Source organism: Heptranchias perlo, chromosome 34, assembly GCF_035084215.1.
Source record: "Heptranchias perlo isolate sHepPer1 chromosome 34, sHepPer1.hap1, whole genome shotgun sequence".
NCBI lineage: Eukaryota > Metazoa > Chordata > Chondrichthyes > Hexanchiformes > Hexanchidae > Heptranchias > Heptranchias perlo.
In genome coordinates this window covers 16588551-16612197 of record NC_090358.1, presented here as the reverse complement: position 1 = coordinate 16612197, position 23647 = coordinate 16588551, and the positions used below count along the sequence as shown (strand labels likewise).

Here is a 23647-nt window from a genome sequence, read left to right as displayed (position 1 = left end):
ACTAAGAGTACAGTTAAAAACTGAGCGTTATAAAGATGCTACTAAAAAGGATATAGTAGCTTAGATCATGACATTTAGAACAATAGGCTTTTGCACTTTTCAAAGATGTTTTTGTTTGACAAAAATGCACTACTTTTTTGGAATGCCAAACTCAAAACACAGGAGCACTGTAAGTTTAGTTGAAATTAGGACATGTTCATAATCACTAAACAACACCCATTCAAAATATACCTTTTAAGATTTCCCTGTAAATATTTTATAATTTCATAAAGTAACCATTTCATGCTCAATGTTACTTATGCCACCTGCACTGGCCACACTGCCAATCCCATTCCTTTGTTTCTTATTTTTATTATAATGTACCTCTAGCTCAGTCCTTCAGATCTGACCTTATTTTCTGCTCTTTCAAAATCACCAAATCAGAATCTTGTTATTGCATCAGCTATTTTCCTTTAACCAGGATTTTCATTTGTTAATTGAAATGAGGATTGAAACTTTTCCTCAAAGATCTAAACTGTGATGCTATTCCTCGAAGAAACTGTCACATCAAAGTTTTTTCAATATAATTTTCAGTAAACTATAACAATGTGAATGCAAAGTGGGTTTAAAAGCACTACACACAGAGGACCTGGCTGCACTCATGTGATTTACTGACAGGCATAAGAATAAAAACATACAAGAGCTTCACTCAATCATGAAAGGGTGGTACAGTGCATAGCCCATTCAGCACCAATGAATAGTGTCATGACTTAGTGAGAGAGAAGTTTCCACAATCTCTCATAAACCTAAGGTTCCTATCTCAGCCACACTGCTGTGAGGAAATACCAAATGGAATGAGAATCATTGCAGACCACTCTCATGGAGCAGCACACTGGTCCATAGCTGGTGCAAGACTCAGTAAAGAACAGAGGGAATCTTGGCCAAAGTAATTAAAAGAATTTGATTTTTTTCCTTCCTCTTCAATTTAGGATTATTTAGAAATTGTTTGTTTGTAATTGTGGGGCACTACAGCTTTAAACTTAAAACTAAATTTGAAACTGCATCGAGTTACATCAAAACTACAGCACAGAAACAGGCCATTCAGCCCAACTGGTCTATGCCGGCATTTATGCTCCACATGAGCCTCCTCCATCCCTACTTTATCTAACCCTATCAGCATTCCCTTCTATTCCTTTTTCTCTCATGTGCTGATCTAGTTTCCCCTTAAATGCATCTATGCTATTTCCCTTAACTACTCCATGTGGTAGTGCGTTCCACATTCTTACCATTCTTTGGGTAAAGAAGTTTCTCCTGAATTCCCTATTGGATTTATTAGTGACTATTTATGACCTCTAGTTTGGACTCCCTCACAAATTTCAGTGTAGATTTAACAGAATAATAAATGTTGCAGCATCTAACTCAAATAAACTCTCTCATTTTGAATAACATGCTAATTTTGAAATATGGTATTGGTACCACTAAGCCCTACACTTGGGCAGTTAATTTATACAGAAACAGATTATAGTACCGTATATTATTCCTAAGGATCTTCAGACAGCTGTAGCACTTGAAAGTTGTATTTGTCTTCTGATCTTGCTGATTTAGGTGGGCATCACCATCATCTTTGCCATAATAAAAGTCATTGACCAGCATAATAAGTTTCCCCTTTTCGATCTCTAATACCTTGTTTGGTGACTGTTCGGATGATGGTACAGGACAGTAGCTGGACACCAGATCTGGACAGCAGAACTCAACAGGTACAAACAAATAGTGGTATCATTTATCAGTGCTTACAAGATTAATATTTTTAGTACGATCGCAATTTTTATAATGCTTGTGTATAACATAAATTAAAACAAACATATGCCTCTAGAACAAAATGTTGGTTAATAATGGTTCATAAATCAAATTATTTTTTTTTTAAAGATTCTGTCTGGTAAAATTCAATATTTTTAAGTTAATTCTGTTCAATTATTTGCATCCACAATCTCAAATTATAGTAGGCCACTTCCTCTTAGTCCTTGTTTGAATAAATAATCATTGTCAAAATACTTACAACCATATGTTGCCGTAAAGAATCCAAGACATTGAAATGAATGTTGCACTTTGGACAAGCCCTTGGGACTGGTACTCCATTTTTAATATTACTGTGTGATCCTGCAAAATAATTTATCATTATTTAAATATCAACCTAAAATGAAATACTCAGCTGGATCAGGTCCCGAATTCTTCTAGTATCTTAAAAAAAATAACATGCTAACTTAAAACAAAGAATATGACTGAATAAACTATGAAAAACTTAGCTGTACCAGAACTAGACGGTAAAGTCAATACTGGCCTTATTAACATGTACAGGAAGCATTTGGCAATTTTTTTTAAAGTGCAAACTTCTGCTACCTAACCTAAACTGGGCGACATGGACATGTTGGGCCGAAGGGCCTGTTTCCATGTTGTAAACTTCTATGATTCTGTGATTCTAGAGGATGTGATGGTAAGGCATACTGAAGCAACACTGTGTACGACTACAAGTGGACAGAAACAGATCTGGTTTCTCTTCTTACGCTATTAGGTTCCACACTGTTGCAGATGGGGAAAATATTCTTAAAGGAGAAGTCATTGCTGGGCCATTCCTGCATGCTCCCTGGACTTCCTCTAGGGAACCACTACCTTAGTGAGGACAGGTGACATATATTTCAATGATAGTTTAAAGCAGAACCCTCAAGGAGTGTAACAGAAGGATTTATGAATGGGAAATATTGGCATTTGATAGGATGAAGAGATGTGTTGCAACACCCCAAGCAAAACAATGTTTTGATGATCAACGACAAATAGCAAAACATGACAAATGAGAAGGAGAACAGCAGAGAGCCTTCCTAGTGTCCTAACCAACAACACCAGCTAATCGCAGATTGACTGATTATTCATTGCACGACTGCAGAATGTTGCTGGCACAGAATGGCTGCTACATTTGCCTACATAACAAAAGTCACTATACTCTAATAAGTAATTCATTGTATAAAGTTCTTGAGATATTTTGATGTGTAAAGTGTTAAATAAAAAGCAAGTATCATATTTTTAATTTATTCTGGTATTGGTATATAAACATAACTGAAAGACTATGTTTTGGAGATTTGAATTAGTCCATAAATAACATTTCTTTCAGACCAGATCTCATAAATATAATTCTCCATGGGAATGTGAAAAGTGGAACTCTCGCTAGCCCATAACTAATTTCAATTTTTAAGCATTTTGATCTTCAACATAGATGCCAAGCCAGCATGTGGAGCAACATCGGATAAAGCTGATGTTCTTTCAAGTAACATTCATGACAGAGCCACTGGCTGAGTTGAGACCAAAACCGTACAGTGTCTTATTAACTAAACTACAGGCTAAGGATATAGGATGCTGCACCTGTCTTTAGAAATAAAACTGTGACAATCCATCACAATGCAACAAAAAAAATCTGGTGACTCCACACCCATTCCCAAAGGAAGTGCAGTGATCCATTTCAGCTTCATGCTCACTTTCCAACAAACCTAATTCTCTTGGAGATGGAGAAAGTCATCATGGGCAGATGCAAAGATATGTTCTGATTCTACAAAGGAGCAGGCACCATATAACTTATTGGTCCTGTGAGGGTGAAATGTCATTGATCTCGGAGCGAGATTTGGTGCGAGCACTTGCTGATCAAAGAACCATTAAAACCAAAAAGTCTAAGTTATCTCAGGAGCCTTTTTGCAGCAGGAAATTGTGCTGCTGACTAAATATTTTTGATCCTCATTTCAGGGATACAGGTACTTGAAATTTATAGTTACCTACTTCTTCCAGGCAACTGACTTTGGACAGGATGAGTACTGGGATCATCTAATCATTCTTTAGTTATAATTTAGATAGGTAAGACCATATAGAAACAGTCTCACTTGTGAGTGAGTGCTGCTGTTATGCCCAAATTCAAACCTGGAATGTCCTGCTTGGTTATGTAATTTCTCAGGTCATTTCAGTCTATTAGAGACCAGAAGAAAAGGAAAAAAAAGTGTTATGAGGCTGATGGCAACCAATCATCCAATTAAACAAAAATCTGAAATTCAACTTTCACCCAATAAGTTTGGAAGTGAAGAGTATGCAAAGTTTACATTCTAATCCTGCAACTATTTATATTCTCAGGTATATAAAGTAGCCTGTGATACCCGCTATGCTTTTTCTTAAGTTTGCTATCCACTTCAAATGTCATTGACTAAAGTCACAGAAGTAACTAACGGTCTATCTATAAACATCTTTTATTTTAAAAATTATTGTTGAACGTATGCCAGTTTTCTCATTTCAACTTGTAATCTGTAATGTATGATTTCTTGAAATTAAATATTTATTTTAAAAGTCACCGAAACAGAAATTTAAAGGAAGAACAAGAAAGGAATTTTCTTCTTTTTCCCCACTTCAAGACCAGCATTAAGTCGCAATGCGTTATTGTTGAAGGTCTAATGAAAACACAAGTGCCACCAGTGTTTGAAAGTGGGTTTAAGTGAGCAGAGAATGAGTAACGGGGAACAACAATTCAGTTTATAGAAAATCGTACCAAATCATTAAATAAACCACTAACTATTAAAAAACACTGGAAGATCTCCAGTGATGTTGCTCATAGGTAGTCCAGGACCCGCAATGTCATTTCCAATGTTCGCTGTGGTCCCACGGTAGCCAAAACCTGACAGTGATTTGACCATTTTCGGAATACGGCAAAATTATTAAAGCATTATATATCACATGACTCAAAGTAAAAATCACATTCACACTGGGTTTCAAAGATACAAGATCTGTAACACTATTTACCTGCACCAATGTTACATCCCAATATTTTTACATTATTTGTATTAAAGTTTTTTTTGCATCCCCCACAGTGGGTTTTCAGTATTTACTTAAGATTTGAGTACCTTTATTCATTTTTTCCTCTCTCCCCAAAATCTTAATTCTTTTTCAGAGTTATTTACATAATTATAAAAGGTATTTTTTCTTCTGAACTTCCCAGGGAATGCTAAAATTGTCAGTGACGTAGTACAACACCCAAGAGGTTTTTCCCCACAATTAAGTCTCCAATGAACAGGTGGCCATTCGCCATGCTGACTGCCTGACTACCTGCTCCAGCCACATAGCGGAATTAGGCATTAAAGGCATCATAAACATCACTATTCAGCCTGCTTAGTAACACAAAAAACCCAAACAATGTTAGCTTAAAATGCATAAAAACACTGAAAAAAATTTAACTCTTTTTAATGTCATTGGTTCCATGGCACCCAGCTCTACCTCTCCACCACCTGTCTCAATCCATGATGTGGAGATGCCGGTGATGGACTGGGGTTGACAATTGTAAACAATTTTACAACACCAAGTTATAGTCCAGCAATTTTATTTTAAATTCACAAGCTTTCGGAGATTTTCTCCTTCCTCAGGCAAATGTTTTGTCATTTGCCTGAGGAAGGAGAAAACATTTGCCTGAGGAAGGAGAAAATCTCCGAAAGCTTGTGAATTTAAAATAAAATTGCTGGACTATAACTTGGTGTTGTAAAATTGTTTACAATTGTCTCAATCCATCCACTGCCTCTCTGTGTTGTCTGACATCCAGACTTGGATGAGCTGCAATTTCCTCCAGCTAAACATTGAGAAGACTGAAGCCATCGTCTCCGGTCCCCGCCACAAACTCTGTACTCCTGCCATCAATTTCATCTCTCTCCCCACCCAGGGTCTCAAATTGAACCAGGCTGTTCACAACCTCTGTCCTATTTGATTTCAAGCTGAGCTTCGAAACCCATATCCTCTTCATCACAAAGACCGCCTACTTCCACCCCCATAACATCGCCCATCTCCACCCCTGCCTCAGCCTATCAGCTGCTGAAATACTCATCCATGCCTTAGTCGCCTCCATACATGACTATTCCAATGTTCACCTGGCCAGCTTCCCATGCTCTACCCTCCATACACTTTCAGCTTATTCAAAACTCCACTGTCCACATTCTATCCCGCACCAAGTCTTTTTCACCCATCACCCCTGTGCTCACTGCCCTACATTGACCAGTCCATCACATCAACTTTAAAATTCTCATCCTCGTGTTTAAATCCCTTCATGGCCTCACCCCTGCCTATCTCTGTAACCTCCTCTAGCCATACAACCCTCGCTGAAAAAAACCTTGCCATGTTGCACCTTAAGTACTTAATGCACCTGTCTGCCCACTGATATGAATATTCAACTACATCTACAGCAGTGCTTGAAGCTAGGAAGCTTTGACAATTTTGAAAAAAACAATCGCTTGCTAACAGTAGTAATGAAAACCATAAAACAGTGTAGAGTGTTTAGCTCAGGAATAATGGTAAGTGCCGACTATTAACAAGGAAAATTAGGTGCTCGAATGGAGATAACTTGGCTGACCCCTGTACCGTGTGGAGGATGCAAGAGCAAAGGGCTGCATTCATTAATGTGAAATTATGTTACAGTAGTACAATTGAAGGAAATAAGTGACGAATGACTCTACAGCAGACCCTAAACGGGGCCTGGCACGGGCTCGATAGGCCGAAAGGCCTCCTTCTGTGCTGTAACCATTCTATGATTCTAGTATCCAGGCATTCTACATTTACCAATGATAGCTTTACATTTACCAATGATAACTTTACACAAAATTTTCTTTCAATGTAAATGTCCAAGTCTAATGAAAAATGTACCTTTTGATGTACTGCTATAAGATGGCACCACTGCAGGACAATTGGTTGAAGATGATGATAAAATTGATGGATTGCTTCCAGATCCAACTTCAATGGTTTTTGATTTCTTTGAAGCAATATTATTTCTCTCACAGATTGCTAGGCGCTTATTACTGACATTCGTGCTCTGGGCTGCACTTGCTGAGATGAAGAAAATAAATGGCTCATTATAGCAGTTAAAAATATTAGAAAAAGTGGCAATTTCATAGAGTCAGTAATAAAAAAATATTCCTTAACATTACCATTATATTTGTTCTACGACTAATGAGTTGCATTCAATAACCTGATCAAATGATTCAGTAGATGTCCCACTTGACAAATAATAAATGTGATTGTTCAAGAGTTAAGAAAATTATCATTGTGTTCTAAATTAATTCCTTAAAAGAGGAACAGAACTCATTGTGGGGGTGGGGGAGGGGGGTGGGGGGGAGAGAAGAGGAGGAAGTATTTTACTTAAAGCATCTTAGAAAAGAAAGATGGTTAAATGATCTCCTCCCTGAAAGGAAACATTTACATTGTTAGATATGTGAAAACAGTTTGTACTTGGTCTCCCAAATGGACAACACCAACTTGGAATGATTTATCTGATGAGGCACTACCAACAGCTCGGATCAACATCTTGGCTATTCCTGCTGCTGAGATACAGTTTCGAATTAGGGCAGCTTGCCAACCGGTATCAAGTCTAAAGCAAATTTCAGCAACAGAATCGACATTCAGGAGCAGGAATGTTGCCAGCCTCCACTCTCCTCACTAGCAGTTATCTAGAAAAAGGTTCCCCACTCAAGCTGTTACAATGCAGCTATGACACTGGCATTTACCTGACAATATGGAAAATGGCACAAGTGTGTTTTGGCCACAAAAAGCAGGACAAATCTAATCTGACCAATTACCACCCTATCAGCCTCCTCTCAATCAACAGCAAGGTGATAAAGTCATCACTAGTGCCATCCAGCGGCACCTACTCAATAATAACTTGTTTGCCAACGCTCAGTTCGGATTTGCCAGAACCACTCAACTCCAGGCCTCATCACAGCCTTGATCCAGAAATGGAGGCAAGAGTTGAATATCAGATGAATGTGAGAGAAACAAAACTGAGGTCAATGGGGTCAAGAGGAAACCAGTCAGTGGCAGGAATTATACCTGACACACAGGAAAATGGCCATAGTTGCATGAAGCTAATCACCATAGCCCCAGCACATCGCTGTAGGACTTCCTCAGGGCAGTATCCTCAGCCTAACCATCTTCAATTGCTTCATCATAAGGTGACAAGTGGGGCCGTCACACTTCAGGATTTTTATGGACTATTTTTCCACAAAAAGGATTTGGAAAAAGAGTTACTTTTTAATGTTAGGTTTTTAAAGTAAAGTGTACTGACACAAGTTTAAGAAAAAATGGCATGGAGATGAAAAGATGGTCAAAAATGTAAATTTTCTTGAAAGGCTGTTTTTAAAAAAAACAAGCAATATGTTATCCTGTTTCAATGATCAATAAACACCTCACAACCATTTTGTTGGGCAGTCCCTGGTCCTCGCTGCTCAGCAGGTGGTGTCTGGTGGGCCCTCCTTTTGGGTTGTGAACACGCAGATAAAAGACAGGCAGAGACACAGTCAGTTAGGTCCAGCAAAGGCTATGAAATCAGTCAGATTATTAAATCAGAAAGCTGCAAGGACAAGCTTTGGCCAGGCTCAGAAGGCAAATGTAGGGGGGTTGTTAACAGTTAATTTGTTTAAGTTCAGCAAGATTACCCACTGATGTGGGTAAGCGCACCATGTTCATTGTTTGGTATTATTACACAAAGACAGTTGTACAAATAGATGTTGGGCAATAAAAACAGAAAATGCTGGAAATACTCAGCAAGTCAGGCAGCATCTGTGGAGAAAGAAATAGGTTAACGTTTCAGGTCGTTGACCCTTCGTCAAAATGTTCTGACGAAGGGTCATTGACCTGAAATGTTAACCCTATTTCTTTCTCCACAGATGCTGCCTGACTTGCTGAGTACTTCCAGCATTTTCTGTTTTTATTTCAGATTTCCAGCATCCGCGGTATTTTGCTTTAGATGTTGGGCAATGTGAGTCCACTTCAGTACGGAATCCAAAGGATCCACTCACAGGAGTGATTGATGCCACTGAACCTGAGAAAATATCTACGGTTGACCCTAAATGGGGCTGCATGCTGACAATTCCAGTGTTCAATTTCCTTCACAACTCTACTGATAGTGAAGCAGCCAATGCCAGCCTACAGCAGGACTTGGACAATATCCAGGCTTGGGCTGGCAAATGGCAGGTAACATTTGCATCACCTAAGTGCTGGACAATGATCATATCCAACAAGAAAAAGAACAACCATCTCTCCATGAACTCCACGACACTGCCATCACCATTTCTCCCATCATTAACATCTTGGAGTCACCAATGTCCAGAAGCACATCATCCATACTAACAACATGGCTACAAGAGCAGGGCAGAAGCTGCGTCCTCCAGAAACAATGGCTTACATTCTGACCCTTCAAAGCCTCCCCACCATTTACAAGGCACGAGTCAGGAGTGTGTCGGAATATGCACCACTCGCCAAGGTGGGTGCAACCACAACAACACACAAGCTTGACACTATCCAAGTCAGAGTAGTCCGTTTGATTGGCACCCGTTCCACTGGACTCAATATTCACCCCTAATACATCATTGCACTGTGGTTGCGGTATGTACTATCGACAGGATGGGTTGCAGCAACTCACCAAGCTTATTTTGATGGCAGCGCCCACCTCTGTGATCTCTACTACTGAGAAGGACAAGAGCAGCAATGTCATGGAACACTATATCTTCCAAGTTCCCCACTAAGTCACACAGCATCCTGACTTGGACATAAATCATGATTACTTCAGTGTCTCTGGTTCCAAATTTTGGAATTCTCTATCAAAAAGACGACTACAGCAACTTAAGAAGGTCCACAGTTACCTTCATTGCTGTACATTTGCAAGGAGGTGGCGGCAACCTTGACTCCAAAGCTGACTGATACTGTCACAAGCTTTACCAACCCTATGCTGCATTGTAGCTGCATGTGTCATTACGCTGCATCTGGCTCCACAATGAGCCTCGCAGTTGTTGCCAGGTAGCTGTACCAGGATCTGCAGATAATGGTTGGTGATGAATTGCCGGTGTATCCGGATTGGTTGCCTTCTTTCATGCAGTGCACTGAAAACATGTCATAATGTAATTGGGATCCTTCCGAGGAAGCATCCAACATCACGGTATGTCATGTACTCATTTATCCTAGTGGAGCTATCGGGTCTGCTGTCCCAGCTTTCTTTAGGAATAAGAACAACTACATGCACTAATCATCTGCCAAAGTGAGGTATGTTTACTACTGCCTGCAGATACAGGTGTGGAAGCATTGGCAAGTGGACAAAGAACGATTCTCATACAACTTGACCCGCATGTTATTCCTCCAAAAGTCCTCTTCTTTCTAACCCATTAGTGCTTGTAATGGTGTTGGGGAAAATTTTTATTTTTTTTAAAGAACAATTGGCACAATGGCTCATGAGGACCTAGGTGACAACAGAAAAAACACAAAAATGCTCCAGAAATTGTGTACAATACATTACCCTTTAAAATGAACTTCTGCCTGACTTTTCAATCCCTATCAACTTTGGATGCCAAGTTTCCTCAATGTTATTTACACAGGGCATGCTGCACGCATGTATATCAGGAAGATTCATGCAGGATGTCCTTGCCCCATTTACAAATTTAAATGCAGCTCCTGCCTGCTTTGGATGGGACCTTCCACTGCTTGCCCAAGCTCCATCAGAAACACAACCGGGACCGATCTATGCCCATGTCTGCGTCCATTTCATGGGTGTGACGGAGCTGAAAATTGGTCCCATAGTTTGATATATGTGATGTATATTTAGTGGGTTTTTTTAATAAGAGGGAGAGGGAGAGAAAGAAACAAAAAAATGGGCTCAACTTTAATGCCAACACAATTCTAATACTAGCCTCCAAAACTTTGCCCGCTTAAGCCACTACCTCACCTCCATCGCTGCTTAAACTTTCATCCATGTCTTCATCACTTTGAGAATCAATTTCACCAATGACCTCATCAGCCTCCCTGCCTCCGCTCTGCACAAATTTTAGCTAATCCAAAACTTTGTAGTCAAGTCCTTTCCTGCACAAAATCCTGCATACCCTTGATCCACTGGCTATGTGTACCTCATTGAATTGATTTCAGAATTCTCCTTCCTTGTCTTCAAATCCTTCCATGGCTTTGTTCTATCTTATCTGAAAAATCTTTTTCAGCCTAAGACTTCTTAGCTTCACATTGTGTTCCTTGGTCTCTGGATTTCTGCTTGTTCCACGCTCCCCCTGCTTTACCATCAAATACCAATGTTTCAGTCTCTGCACTCCAACCCTCTCAAAGTCTCTTCCACTTTATCTTGCCACCTCTCTCCCTGCCTTCAAAAACATCTTAAAAATGTATCTCTTACAACAGTGCCTATAGTCTCTTCCCTTCCATTCCTTCATTTCCTGCTATGTCTACCTCTCCTTCTTGCAAAGTACTCTGAGACGTACATCTACAGATTGTTCAGATTTTTGAAAAACTGGTAATAAAGAACATTGCTACATTTCACAACATAATGGATTGGGCTCTTTTAACATCTACCTTTATAATTTTTTTAAAAAGAATCCACTTTTATAATAATTTTGGACAAAATCAGCACAAAGATACTAAAGTAGGGACAGCAATAGAGACAGAAGATGTGGGTAAAAATTTGCAAAAGGGTTTGGATTGGTTTTGCAACTAGTTTTAGATTGGTTTTGAACTGGGCATTTGACAGTGATAGTTTAAAAAGTATTGTACATAAATTTTTTTAAAATGTGGATCCTAAGTGTCCAATGAATGGAAATGAATTCACACAGGGGGTCTCAGACAGGGACCTGGAAGTAATAGTATGCAATTTGGTGAAGTAATTTAAATAGCTAATAGAATGCCAATATAACCAGAAAAGTAGAATGCAAGATCATAAGAAATTATGTTGAGGCTTTACAATGCAGTGATCAAATCACACTTACAGTAATGTGTTCAATTTTGGTCACCATTGTCACAAAATAAATGTACATGCACTGCAAAGGGTACAGACCAAACACAAGTAGAAAGTGATGAAAAATATTCGAGAAGCTTATGCTTTACAGTCTAGGCAGATATAGGGGAACCTCACTGAAGTATATTACAATATTAAATGATATGGATAAGGGAAAGCCAGATTACTTCAAAGCCAGGAAAGTATGACCATAGAACATAAAAGGAGATCAGCGAAGTGCAAACATAAAACAGAATAGAAGGAAGAATTTCAATAGTCACATAGATAAGTGCTCAAAATAATCTGTCAAGCAAGGTAGTAGAGGCAAAAACATTGAAGTTGTTCAAAATACAGCTGGATGCTCTAAAAGGAGATTTAGTTTGAGGAATAAGTTTTCAATGGACCAAGCAACCTTTTCTCATCCGACTCTTCTCATGCTCATTCTGAATGAAGACAATCTGGATTTTCTATTTTTAATAGTATTTCCATAGTGCAGATATAAAGTCATGTTGTAACCAGGTTTATTTAGAGTAATACGAGTATACTACGCAGAAAGAAAAAAAAAATCAAACATTAGCCAATATACTTTAATGCTGTGTAATATGCATCATCGTGATACACTTAATTCATCCTTTCAAACTGCTCCCACAATTACCACCATTAGTGACAGACCTGTAACCAGTACTTCACCCTACAGCTCAAAATACTCTCTGTGGACACAATCCACAGTTCAAAGGATCACATCTAATATTTGTACTTCAGAATTTTTTCGCAGTTCAAGTGGACATGACATGCAAATTTCACACTGTCCATCACTGCACTTCACTGAAAGTCAACAACAACAACTTGCATTTATGTAGCACCTTTAAAGTAATAAAACATCCCAAGGCACTTCACAAGAGCATAATCAAACAAAACTGACATCAAGCCAAAGAACGAGACATTAGGACAGGTGGCCAAATACTTGGTCAAAGAGGCAGGTTTTAAGCAGCTTCTTAAACCTAGTGATTAACACAGCTCAAGGGGAACTAAACAGGTATCCCAACTGCATTTGCATTCCTAGTTTCGGAATGTAGATCATGAATTTGCATCAAATCATATACAGTATCTTTAGTAGAGGGAGGGAGAAGCAACGACCAAACATACAGAAGTGATATAACTCCAGTTAGGAGCTGCACTCTAACAAGACTCGGAGGATATTCAAGGTTCATCATATTTTTACCTATTCCACTGGCATGGTTAAGGATCTGAGTTGTTTGAAGAGGTTTTGAAGAGTTTCTCTGGACCAACTTTTGCCCACTTGAACTTGTAGAAACATTAGGTACAGATGAATTCACTTGAGCGGGATTATAGCTGATATTTGGAATTGCTCTACCAGTAGCAACTGGTCTTAATTGAGGAAGTCCTGCTCTTCCTAACTGGGACGGGACTCCTGTGTACGAAGGAGAAAAATCTTCATTAAGGATCAAATAACCACAGATTTTTCCCCACTTAGCTGAGGACACTAACTCTTAACATCTCTCCGACAAAGTATTTAACTGTACACATCAAACAACAGCAATTTTGTCGATTTTAATTCTGGGTGCTCCATATAAATGTTTCAAACTCAATTTTCATGTCAATGCCATTAGCCCTTTCACTTGAAATGGCACATCAAATGTACAGAAACAACCCCACCTTGTTGTTGATCTTTTCATGTTGATACTGTCTGTAAGTAAATGCTTGTCTTACATTTTAGCTTTTTAATGAAGTTTCCCAAATATACAGTATCATTTTGTGATTATTGGTTAGCATCTATCACAAGAAGTGAGTATTTCATGGAATATTAACATAAGTATATACAAGATCTCCTGAACTTTTCTTTCACCAAACATTCAAGATTCATCATCTGAATGTGTTGCATGAAAATACATGTTATTAGGATATTTAGTGGGGCAAGAGGGGGTTAAACAAGCATACATAGTCCTGGTGTCAAATTAAGTGAAAGCTCAATTATCTGCATGAAGTAAGGGTCCCAGCCAAAATCAGAAGCCAACAGATAATCACGGTTCTACTGTACAGTAACTTATTAGATTATCTGACAAGTTCCTGGGATGTGCATAGCAATTTTAAAAAATCAGCTAACATAACAATTATAATTGTTGTAAGAAAAAGAAGATGCATTGTTTAACATGTACTCCAGTTTGGTAACGTTATAACCTGTATTTCAGCTAATAAATTAGCTTGTATTAAGACCTTAAAAAAGGTAGTTTCTTTTGCCCACACAGTTTATAAACATAAAAACATCAAGTAGAAATCCAGCTGATCAATCATCATTTGACCAAGTTTCCCTCTGAAGATTGTTATTTTACTTGTGCATCTTTATGCTATTGTCAGTCCAGGAACTTTCATTGCATACAGTAAAACTAACCATCAACTACCACCGATCTTCCAGTGAACCCACCCCACCGCCCCTCCACAATCTAAAGCTAAATATCAGAATAGCATGACAGCAGAAAACAGTTAAGATGAGCAATTATTGTTTTTAATGCAGATCTACTTCCCTTTAAAAACTTTTCCTCACCAATAGCGATAGCCCTGATTCCTGAAGGCCTTCCTATTCACGCAAAGATTCTCATGGACGATCAAGAATGCGGATTATGTGAGTACAAATGATTGCGGTTACATGCTTAGATCAATAACAACTACATATTTTAATATAGAATATTTAAGAGATTAATAACAAAAAAAGAAATGGCTTGTCCAGTATATATAGTGACCTATAGCCAGGTAAGAGAAGGAGTGTTAATTTCTTGGAAATCTATCCCTTTTATGCATTTCATAAGCCCTCTCTTTTTTAATCACGCAAACAAACCTACTGGCAAAAATCAGCAGCCATAAAGGCCAATAAGTACTTATAAGCCAAAACTTGCTGGTGTGACGATACAAACTCAAAAGCCAATACTGAAGTTAGTGATTAAGACTGGTACCTCAAAACTCAGTGATAGCTGTGGAATACATAAATTTGAACTAAAAATTTGAAAAATGCATTCTCTTCTCCTACAACTTTAAAATAAAGTACACTTAAGCAATCAAAATATCACTGTGAATTAAATATAAATGTTTTAAACCTGAAAATTTTTCAATTCAGTGCTTTCACACCACTTTTGCTCAAGGCCTAATGTCAATACTCTCAGTGTCTCTACCACAGAAACATACTACAGTGAGTTAAAGATGGAGTTAAGAGGAAATAGAACGCTTCACCAGTTAAGTTAAGCACAGAAGTGGTATTGTTGGTTATTAATAAGTTATCGAAAAGGAGGCTACATCAGCAGAAACAATTTGGCCACAAATTAGTAGTGAGAGGCAAGAAAGTATTATTGAAAGCCGGCTCAAGGTGAACAGGTTGATTAAGAGACCTGCTTAAGCAAGAAAAAGAAAAATGCTGCAGGAAATTATAATATGTTAACCATGTTAAAATATCATAGAGGTTTAAGTGGACAGACTGGGGACAGTCAAGAGAGATGCAAAAGTACAAGTTTTGTACAGAAAGTGACCAAATCTGCTTCTAAAAATAATGAATATACCAATGGTTACATTGCTATCTTAAAGTCTCACACTGACAACAAAACCAAACCCAGAGATTTTTCATTACAATGATAATTTTTTAGACTGATTTTGCATTAGGCTAGAGAAATCCTCATCTCATCTACAAAGGTAAATCGGTCACCATCCATAGTGACCTCACACCTGAGCTTGTCAAGAAGTAGGATTTCCATTTAAAAAGCTACTACAAATTTAAAGTTAAACATCCTTCCATCAGGGAAATTAACAGCAGATTATCTAACTGCATTGAAAAATATTTTGGGAACAAGAAACAAATAGTGATGGTAAATGGAGAAGGGTGAGGGTATAGGGATGTTCTGGATTGATGAATTAAGATGGACAAAATGGGCTTCCTCTTCTGTAAGTAGCCTTTCCTCAGATTGGGTGGATCCACAATAGTCAATGGAAGGAATTGTCTTAAAGAAAGCAAATTAATGTTTCTCATTCCATGCTTTCTTGTAAGAGTATTGATTTACATCTAAGTCTTCTCGATCCGTTACTGTTTTTGTGTTTAAAATAAAGGTTGCTGAACAAAAGCAAAGAATTAAGTAGCAATAGCCTCAAGATGTCGATTCAATTCAATTTTTCAACGGCACAACTTCACTGCGAGGAAATTCACCCCCTGGTCTCAGTAGTTACACTAGGCTCCGCTTTTACATGAGATGGGTTTCCTACGTTTACAGGACTAAAAAGGGGTGGCCTGATAGAAGTCTTTAAAATTATGAAAGGGTTCCAAAGGATAGAGAAGATGTTTCCACTTGTAGGGGAGTCTAAAACTCGGGGCCATAAATAGAAAAGAGTCACTAATAAATCCAATAGGAAATTCAAGAGAAACTTCTTTACCCAGAAAGTGGTTAGAATGTAGAACTCGCTACCACAAGGAGTGGTTGAGGCAAATAGCATAGATGCATTTAAGAGGAAGCTAGACAAACACATGAAGGAGGAAGGAATAGAAGGGTATGTTGATAGGGTGAGATGAGGTAGGGTGGGAGGAGGCTCGTATGGAGCATAAACACCAGCATAGACCAGTTGGGCAGAAGAGCGCTTTTCTGCACTGTACGTTCTATGTAATTCTATGTTAAAAAAAAAGTACATACCGGAAAGTACAGGAACAGTTGGTCTGCTTTGATAGCGTGTTAGGCTTGGAGTCTGCCTTACATTGTATATTGCGCCACCTGAACTCTGAGTCACAGTCGCAGGCGAACCCATATCTTTTAGAACAAAACCCTAACAAAGAGGAAAGATTTTTTTAATAAAATCGAATAAAATTACGAATTACTAATTCAAAAAATGGTGGGGAGGGGTAAATTAGGGCCACAAACCATCGCACGTGACAGCTAAACATAGAAGATTGTTTCCATCATGTTTGCTCACACAGAGTTAGTTTTACCCAACTAAAACGGTTCAAAGTGGTCAGCTGACTGACAGAACCAGTTGCACAATGGTCTGTGCAGCACCACAGTATAATCAGCCAAAACTCTATTATTATAAATCCTCATTTGTTATTCACAATCTGTTAATCAACAAACTAATGCAGTTAAAAAGTATGGGTATCCAAACTCCATCATGGGTCAACATGCAAGAGCACTGCATGGTGAGGCACTGAGTAACAGAAAACATCAGATTCCCAGGTACGAATTCTGGTTTGTTCTGACTTGGATAATCTCAGTTAGGTCAGGGTGGGGTGTTCCAATTGGTCTCAGTGCCTAAAGTCCAGGGTGGAAAGGGGGTGGGTGGATGAACCATTAGCCAGAGCTCACCACTCGATTCTTATCCAGTGACCCTTGCTGGAAGTATATTTCATCACAGTTACTCTCAAATCTATCCTCAATAAACATCTTTTTTTTGAGGATAGGATTGAGAGTAATTGTGATGCTAGACTTTTAGTATATTATTATAGGATAGATATTCCAATTTCTGCAACTATAAAACAGAATTTTTCTTTTAAAAAAAAATCTAAAAACAATTTTGAAATCCTCTGGTTAAACACTTGCTACTCAGATTTGCTTTGCTTGTATGGAGGGGAAACGCCAACATTCAATGCTTGGGCCAAATGGCCTGTTTCCGTGTTGTAACTTTTAACTTCTATCTGTGGTCTTAATCCCACACTACATTTACTAAACTGTAACAAAGCAAAACATTCGACCGTCATGAGGCATCCCATCATGATGGTCATGATAGGATTCAACAGATTTCTTCAGGACAAATGAAAATAAACTTTACAATAGTGTTCCAACATTTAGACAGCAATCACCACATTCAACAAAATGTGAACTGTATTTAACTAAACAAATTACACTATTTTGTTGTTACCTGTGTCATTACCATAGGCTGTGCTGTTAATGATGCAGGCATAGTTCGAGATCCTGGCTGATACACTGCCATTGTGCTAGAATTTGATGGAGCAGAAGTCACAGACTGTTGGTTGACTGATTGAATTGTGGAAGATGCACCTAGTGCAGAAACAAACATTTTGGTAGGAAAATATTATTAGCAATATTGTAGTGCAGAATTTGTGTGGACTTGAAAAGGAGAACACAGTAAAAGTTTTAATAATCATTACTTAATTTGTGGCACTCATTTTTGTATATTAAAAGGATTTGATTTTAAAAACATTAAACAGATAAAATTCCAAATACTGTCACAGTGAATTCACCAAAACAAAAAATAAATCACTTTGGTATCTCTTACCACTGCTAAAGGAGACCATCATGCCTCTGCTAAGTCCACCATTTTGCATTCCTCCTCGCTGTGCCAAATTAAACGTTGTGCCTCCTGCTTTATTACCTTATAAGCAAAGAGATAAAAATAATTAATATAAGCCATCTTGTAAGGAGAAATTGGTAGGGTCTGCAATATTCAAAATATAACAAATTATCCATTAAACATTTTTTGTTGTATTTCTGCTGCTTTTCTCACATTTCTGGTATGATCTGAAAGTGAGGCAGGTTCCAGAAGGTGGAAGAAACAAGGATGGCTTTGAATAGCTGACTCACTCATATTCGAACTAAGACACTTACCACTAACCCCCAAAAACTATACTATACAGTGCTTGTGGGGTGGATGAATGGATGGAATCATTCTTTGCAGAGTTGCCTATCATTTGAAGAATAAAATCAACCCTATCAGGTAGCTAATCTATCGATCATCTTCATTGCACATTGTCCATCCACTGTAGGACAAATGTAGGAGCGGGGGGCCTCTACATAAAAGTTGTAACAAAAGTAGTTTTATATGTTGCAGGTAAATCTACTGAGACATGGTAAATAAATGTGGGAGGAGTGCTCCATGTGGCAGCCTTGCATATGCTATCAATTGGAACATCATTGGGAGTTGCTGTGGAACAAGTGGAAAGAGCCTTAGCCCATACTTTGGGTTTCTTCAGTGAAAAATGGTAGCAGTATAAAATGCACTCAATTATCCTTTGGGTTTTTGATGCTTAGTGATTGATCTGCCTTGGGTCTTGGTGTGTGAGACACATAACCACAGAGCGAAAATGGTGTTTCAGTTCTGGCTTGTATGGCAGGTAGATAAAATGATGGGACAATTTCTTCATCCAAGATGAAACTAACAAGTGACTACAGGTATAAACTCTGGGTGTGTCCTCAGGATTGCCATGTCAGAATGCCAAATCAAATACAGCTGATATACAATAATAGCTTGAAGTTCAGTAACTTAGCAAACTGTAACTAAAGCCAACAACAGTGCAGTTATCCATACAAGAAACTCAAAATTTTCATCATTGAAGATTTGTGGATATATGGTGGATATATAAACGTGATCAATTAACTTAAGAAACCAATTGGGAAAAACATGCAGAAATCTTCACATCCAAGAAGACTATTAGCCTTCAGGGCAAACTTTTCTTTTCTGGATGCTGGCTCTGTCTTCGAAAAGGAGCACGGAAGCAGATGATTGTCCAGAAAGGCATACAGACAACTACAACTCCTGAAAGTATCCTAAACTACCTTTGGATGAATTTTCCTCTCATGAGGTGAGATGTTGGATGAGAAAGAAACTGATGCCATGTTGTCTACACTGGCAAAAGACTGAGCCAAGAGATTAATCTTATGACTCCCAACACCAGTGTACTGATAGGTGTTCTCGACGAAGGGAACAGGAGTGAGTCTTTTCTCGCCGGACCATCAAGGCTAAAAGTTCCAATCAACCGACATACCAAATTGACTGCTCTATTTTCCACTTGAAGATTAATGCTGACAAATCGGATGGAGTACGTCAACTGTGGGGAAACCAGCGGCAAGAGACTGGCCTATAGTACAATGTACTCCTGAGACTATCGAATGAGGTCCAGGCCTGAGGTACAGTTACTGCATAATAGTTGGAAATGGTAGCCTTTGCAGCAGGGAAACCACTGGTTCAGCAGATTCAGTTGAAATGGTTACAAAAAAAAGATATCAGAATGATGGCTGCTGTCATCAAACCTACATTTTTTAAATAACCTTTCAATAGAATTCACAACCTTTACTGTAAAGTGGATGTCACTTCCCCGAATACTATAAAATGTCTAAAGGGGCCCAAAACAATACCCTAAGAATATTAACTCCTGCTTGGGGTGCAGCTAGAACTTCTTGTAACTGACTATGAATCCATGGACTGTATCAAGTACAAGCAAAATTCAGGTGTGGAACTCTGATGGGCCAATTCTCCAGGTACAAATGGCTGTGAAGTCTTAGAACCAAGGGTCTTGAGAGAATCCCATTTCCAATCACCTATCGGTGAATGGACACGCTGCTGCCTCTTGGGATCTCATCTCCCCTGCTAAATCTTATTTTGTCAAGACATTATGGTCTTGTACAAGGAGAAATATTGGTCACGCAGTACGCTCTGTGGATCTGTGACATACTACACAAGGAAATGTGCCAGATTTGGTTTAGTTTCTTAGAATCCTCCTCTTTGGTCAGTAGTCTCTCAGAGGGACGAATCACCAATGAACATAATGCCAGATCAGGTAGGAGCCAGCAGTGGAGAGGGGTGCTGAGCTTGGCGATTTTTATGTGAGAAAGGAAATTTTTGGAGGTTCTTCAGTAAAATGTCCCTGCAATTATTTTGATTGCCACTGATTGCCGAAATAATGTGTGTTGAACAGCAAGCAATTGAGTGTGCCTGGATTTTTTAGTCTTACTATACTCATCTACCTTCTAAACATTCTTTATGGATATATTTCATGAGCCCAAGAGAAATTTAGCAAGTCACCATCAAATTTAGGGGAGAAGTATTTTATATAATGACTGTGAGTGTCACCCACTGTGAATGGATCTTCGATTTAGATATGCTGACCGTGTTTAATTTAACTCTGAATTTAAATAAGCTACCAGGTAAATGAAGTGGAATGTAACATTGCTGGGATCTAAATTGGTCTTTCTTTCCTTTCCCCACCCAAATCTAGCTATCAATCAGTAATCAGTAATGTGGAAACTCAGCCAAATCTGGCACCATGAGGCTAAGTGCTATGGAAGCACACTGTTTTTGACACAGATAACGCATTGTAGGGATCAGTGCTGAATGTCAGTTCAGCTGTGAATATGTTAAGAGCAGTGTAAAATTCCTATTTTTATGTTAACCACTTGTACACTTAATGCTCATTTGTTGTTGCCTGCTTTATTTGCTCTCTTTATCCGAGGAAGCAGAGTATTGGTTACCACCTAAACGGCACAGCTTTTCTTTCTTTTGTATGCTTGCCTTGAAAAAGGTAGTCTGGTGCAATATTTTCTGGAGGCTCATCGCCTATTGCCAATACCTGAGAAACATGAAAAACAAAACAAAAGCCCAGGCAAGTCGGTTCACATTACAGAATATTCGATACTCTGTCTAACGTAGCCTACTTCCTTGTAGACAGGATAAAAGCTGTGTCCCAAACTTGGCATCAAGGAGTCTGACGTGAAGAGTGAAGAACCTTGAGCTGGGGAAAAACAAACTTGCATAATGGCACGTGTCACAAGATAGATTGGATGAGGCAATCCAGTTGGATCATCCGAGCTCATCCATCTAGTAAGAAAAGTTATAGATTTCCATCACAACGTCCAACTGTTTCCTAAATGAGTCCACGGTTTTGTCTCCACTACCCTATCCATAGATTTAAGCCAATACACTTCTAATGTTTGTGATACTCATATTCATCACCTCAAATTGTTCCCACAGCTATCAGCACCACTTACAAACCTGCATCAGTACTTTATCCTAATATTTTATAGTTCAAAATGCTTTCTCCAGAAACAATCCACGCTCGCAAGGACAAGATTCATTGTAAAGTTGACTGTTTTCAAAATTTAAGTGGACAGTCTATGAAAATCTCACATGTCCACCATTATGAATTCAATAAAATATTAATGACAATTCTGTAATACAAAGCAGAAAGTACGGCAATTGCAATGAAGACAAAAGACTGGAGTTAGAAGAAAAACTTTATTATTTTAAAAAAGAAATCCACTCTCTAGGTACTAGGAGAGTGAGTTTAAATGACACTAGTGCTGACAGAAACTGGTTGGTCAAGACTTAATACAGAAATGGAGCAGTCTAAGAATTAAATTTGTCAATTCTGAAGGAAGCTGCATGAAATGCCAATTCCATCTCATAACTTGCCTGTATCAAGCCTTGGTCCTTAATGTGGCAGGGCTGTTCTAATCCAGCATGTCAGAACTTGCAGAGGGGCCTCGCTTATACTACTGGCAGCTCCTCAGGAAAATTCTGTATTTTGTACCTGTGCAAATAGTAAAGCTCTGTGTACACTGATGTCAAATGTTGCCCTGATAACATGAGAGTGTTATCATTTTGGCAATGCATCAAACATTTTCTTTACAGTTCAGTGACTCAGAATCTGTCCCCATAGGAAATCTATCTTACAAGAGAGTTTACTTCATAACAGGGCCAACACAGAGAGCAGAAAATCATACATCGACACAGTGAGCTGGAAATCACATTTTGTCAGGTAAACTTCAACCTCCAACTGCCAGAATAAAAGAGCTATTGGACAATCACTATGGGCAGATGAATAATTGGAAAGGAAAGTGTTCCCAGGCACAATCTCCATTACAGGTTATATTTGTAGCTCTTTCTTTTCTTGCTCAAAAAAAAAACAGCAAAACAAAGGACAGCAATAATAAAATGAATATACATTGGTAGGAGTGGCTAACAATGTAGTTAAGTCCTAATTTAGTCTAACTAAATATTACAATATTAAAATTTGTACATCTTGTTAAGACAATTCTGTCATATGCAAAAAGTAAAATACTGCAGATGCTGGAAATCTGAAATTAAAACAGAAATTGCCAGAAGCACTCAGCAGGTCAGGCAGCATCTGTGGAAAGAGGAAGGTAGGGTTAACGTTTCAGGTCAATGACCTTTTGTCAGAACCGGGAGATGTTACAGGTGAACAGCTTATAAGGAGGAACAGAGCTAGGGAAAAGTGGATGTAGAGGAGAAAAAATGGTCTATGATAAGGTGGAGGATGTGTAAATAGTTACAGCAGAATCGCAGGGTGGGGAGTGGGGGGAAGCATGGAAAATCTGGCAAAGTGGAGCAGGCTCCAGTGGCCTGGAAGTATGGTATAAGGAAAAGGCAGGCGACACTAGGGGGCAGACCCGCCAGCCATGTATCGATAGGGGATCCCCATCCCAAGCACCAGCCCACAACCTCCCCCATACCTGGAGTACCAAACAAATTAAGCATAAAGTTTTGATATAAAAACATAATAATAGATAACAAGTTAATGTTCACAGACAGATACTAGTCATTCCCAACATGGACATTGTTAAACAAATCTAGAATTTGATGAAGAAATAATAGTTTTCAATGTGGGCATTTTTCCTTCAATGACTGTTATTTTTAATTGTGGGCTTTGTGCTTATACTACATATTTAAAAGGATATTCTCTGGTCCCTTGTGACATGGCTCACAGTGAGTTGGATGATACGCTATTTTAAAATGATAGCAGTGTTATTTGACAGGAGCACATAATGTATTATTCTGTATTACGAGCAGATCTCCTGCAGTATTGCTCCTGATGAGTCAGAGGATTATGCTGTTTTATTATGAGTTACTATATAATACAGCAGATATGCCATAGCTTTGCTCATGGTGAGCCAGGGCAATATATGTTTCTATTTGCTCTCTGGATGTGGGCAACACTGGTGAGTCCACCCCCAGTTATCCTCTTGATGGCTATTGTTTCTAAAACTGAGTTGCTGGGTAGGCCACTTCAGAAGGCACTAAGAATCAACCAGTAGTGTGGGATAGGAATCAAGTGAATGC

The 23647-nt window shown here is 38.6% G+C and overlaps 1 protein-coding gene across 4 annotated transcripts in view; it reads right to left on the bottom strand.

Annotated features, from left to right (window-relative positions):
- znf280d (zinc finger protein 280D) overlaps positions 1–23647 on the bottom strand; it is a 100422-nt gene that overhangs the window by 40696 nt on the left and 36079 nt on the right. For 3 of the 4 annotated variants that reach the window (XM_067971520.1, XM_067971521.1, XM_067971523.1), the window contains 7 exons: positions 18071–18166; positions 17693–17832; positions 16477–16606; positions 13017–13226; positions 6685–6864; positions 2036–2136; positions 1508–1728 (listed from right to left, as the gene is read on the bottom strand). In XM_067971520.1, the coding sequence (XP_067827621.1) occupies positions 1508–1728; positions 2036–2136; positions 6685–6864; positions 13017–13226; positions 16477–16606; positions 17693–17832; positions 18071–18166 (1078 nt within the window). The remainder of the gene's footprint in view (positions 1–1507; positions 1729–2035; positions 2137–6684; positions 6865–13016; positions 13227–16476; positions 16607–17692; positions 17833–18070; positions 18167–23647) is intronic. The other variant, XM_067971522.1, reaches the window with a different exon arrangement.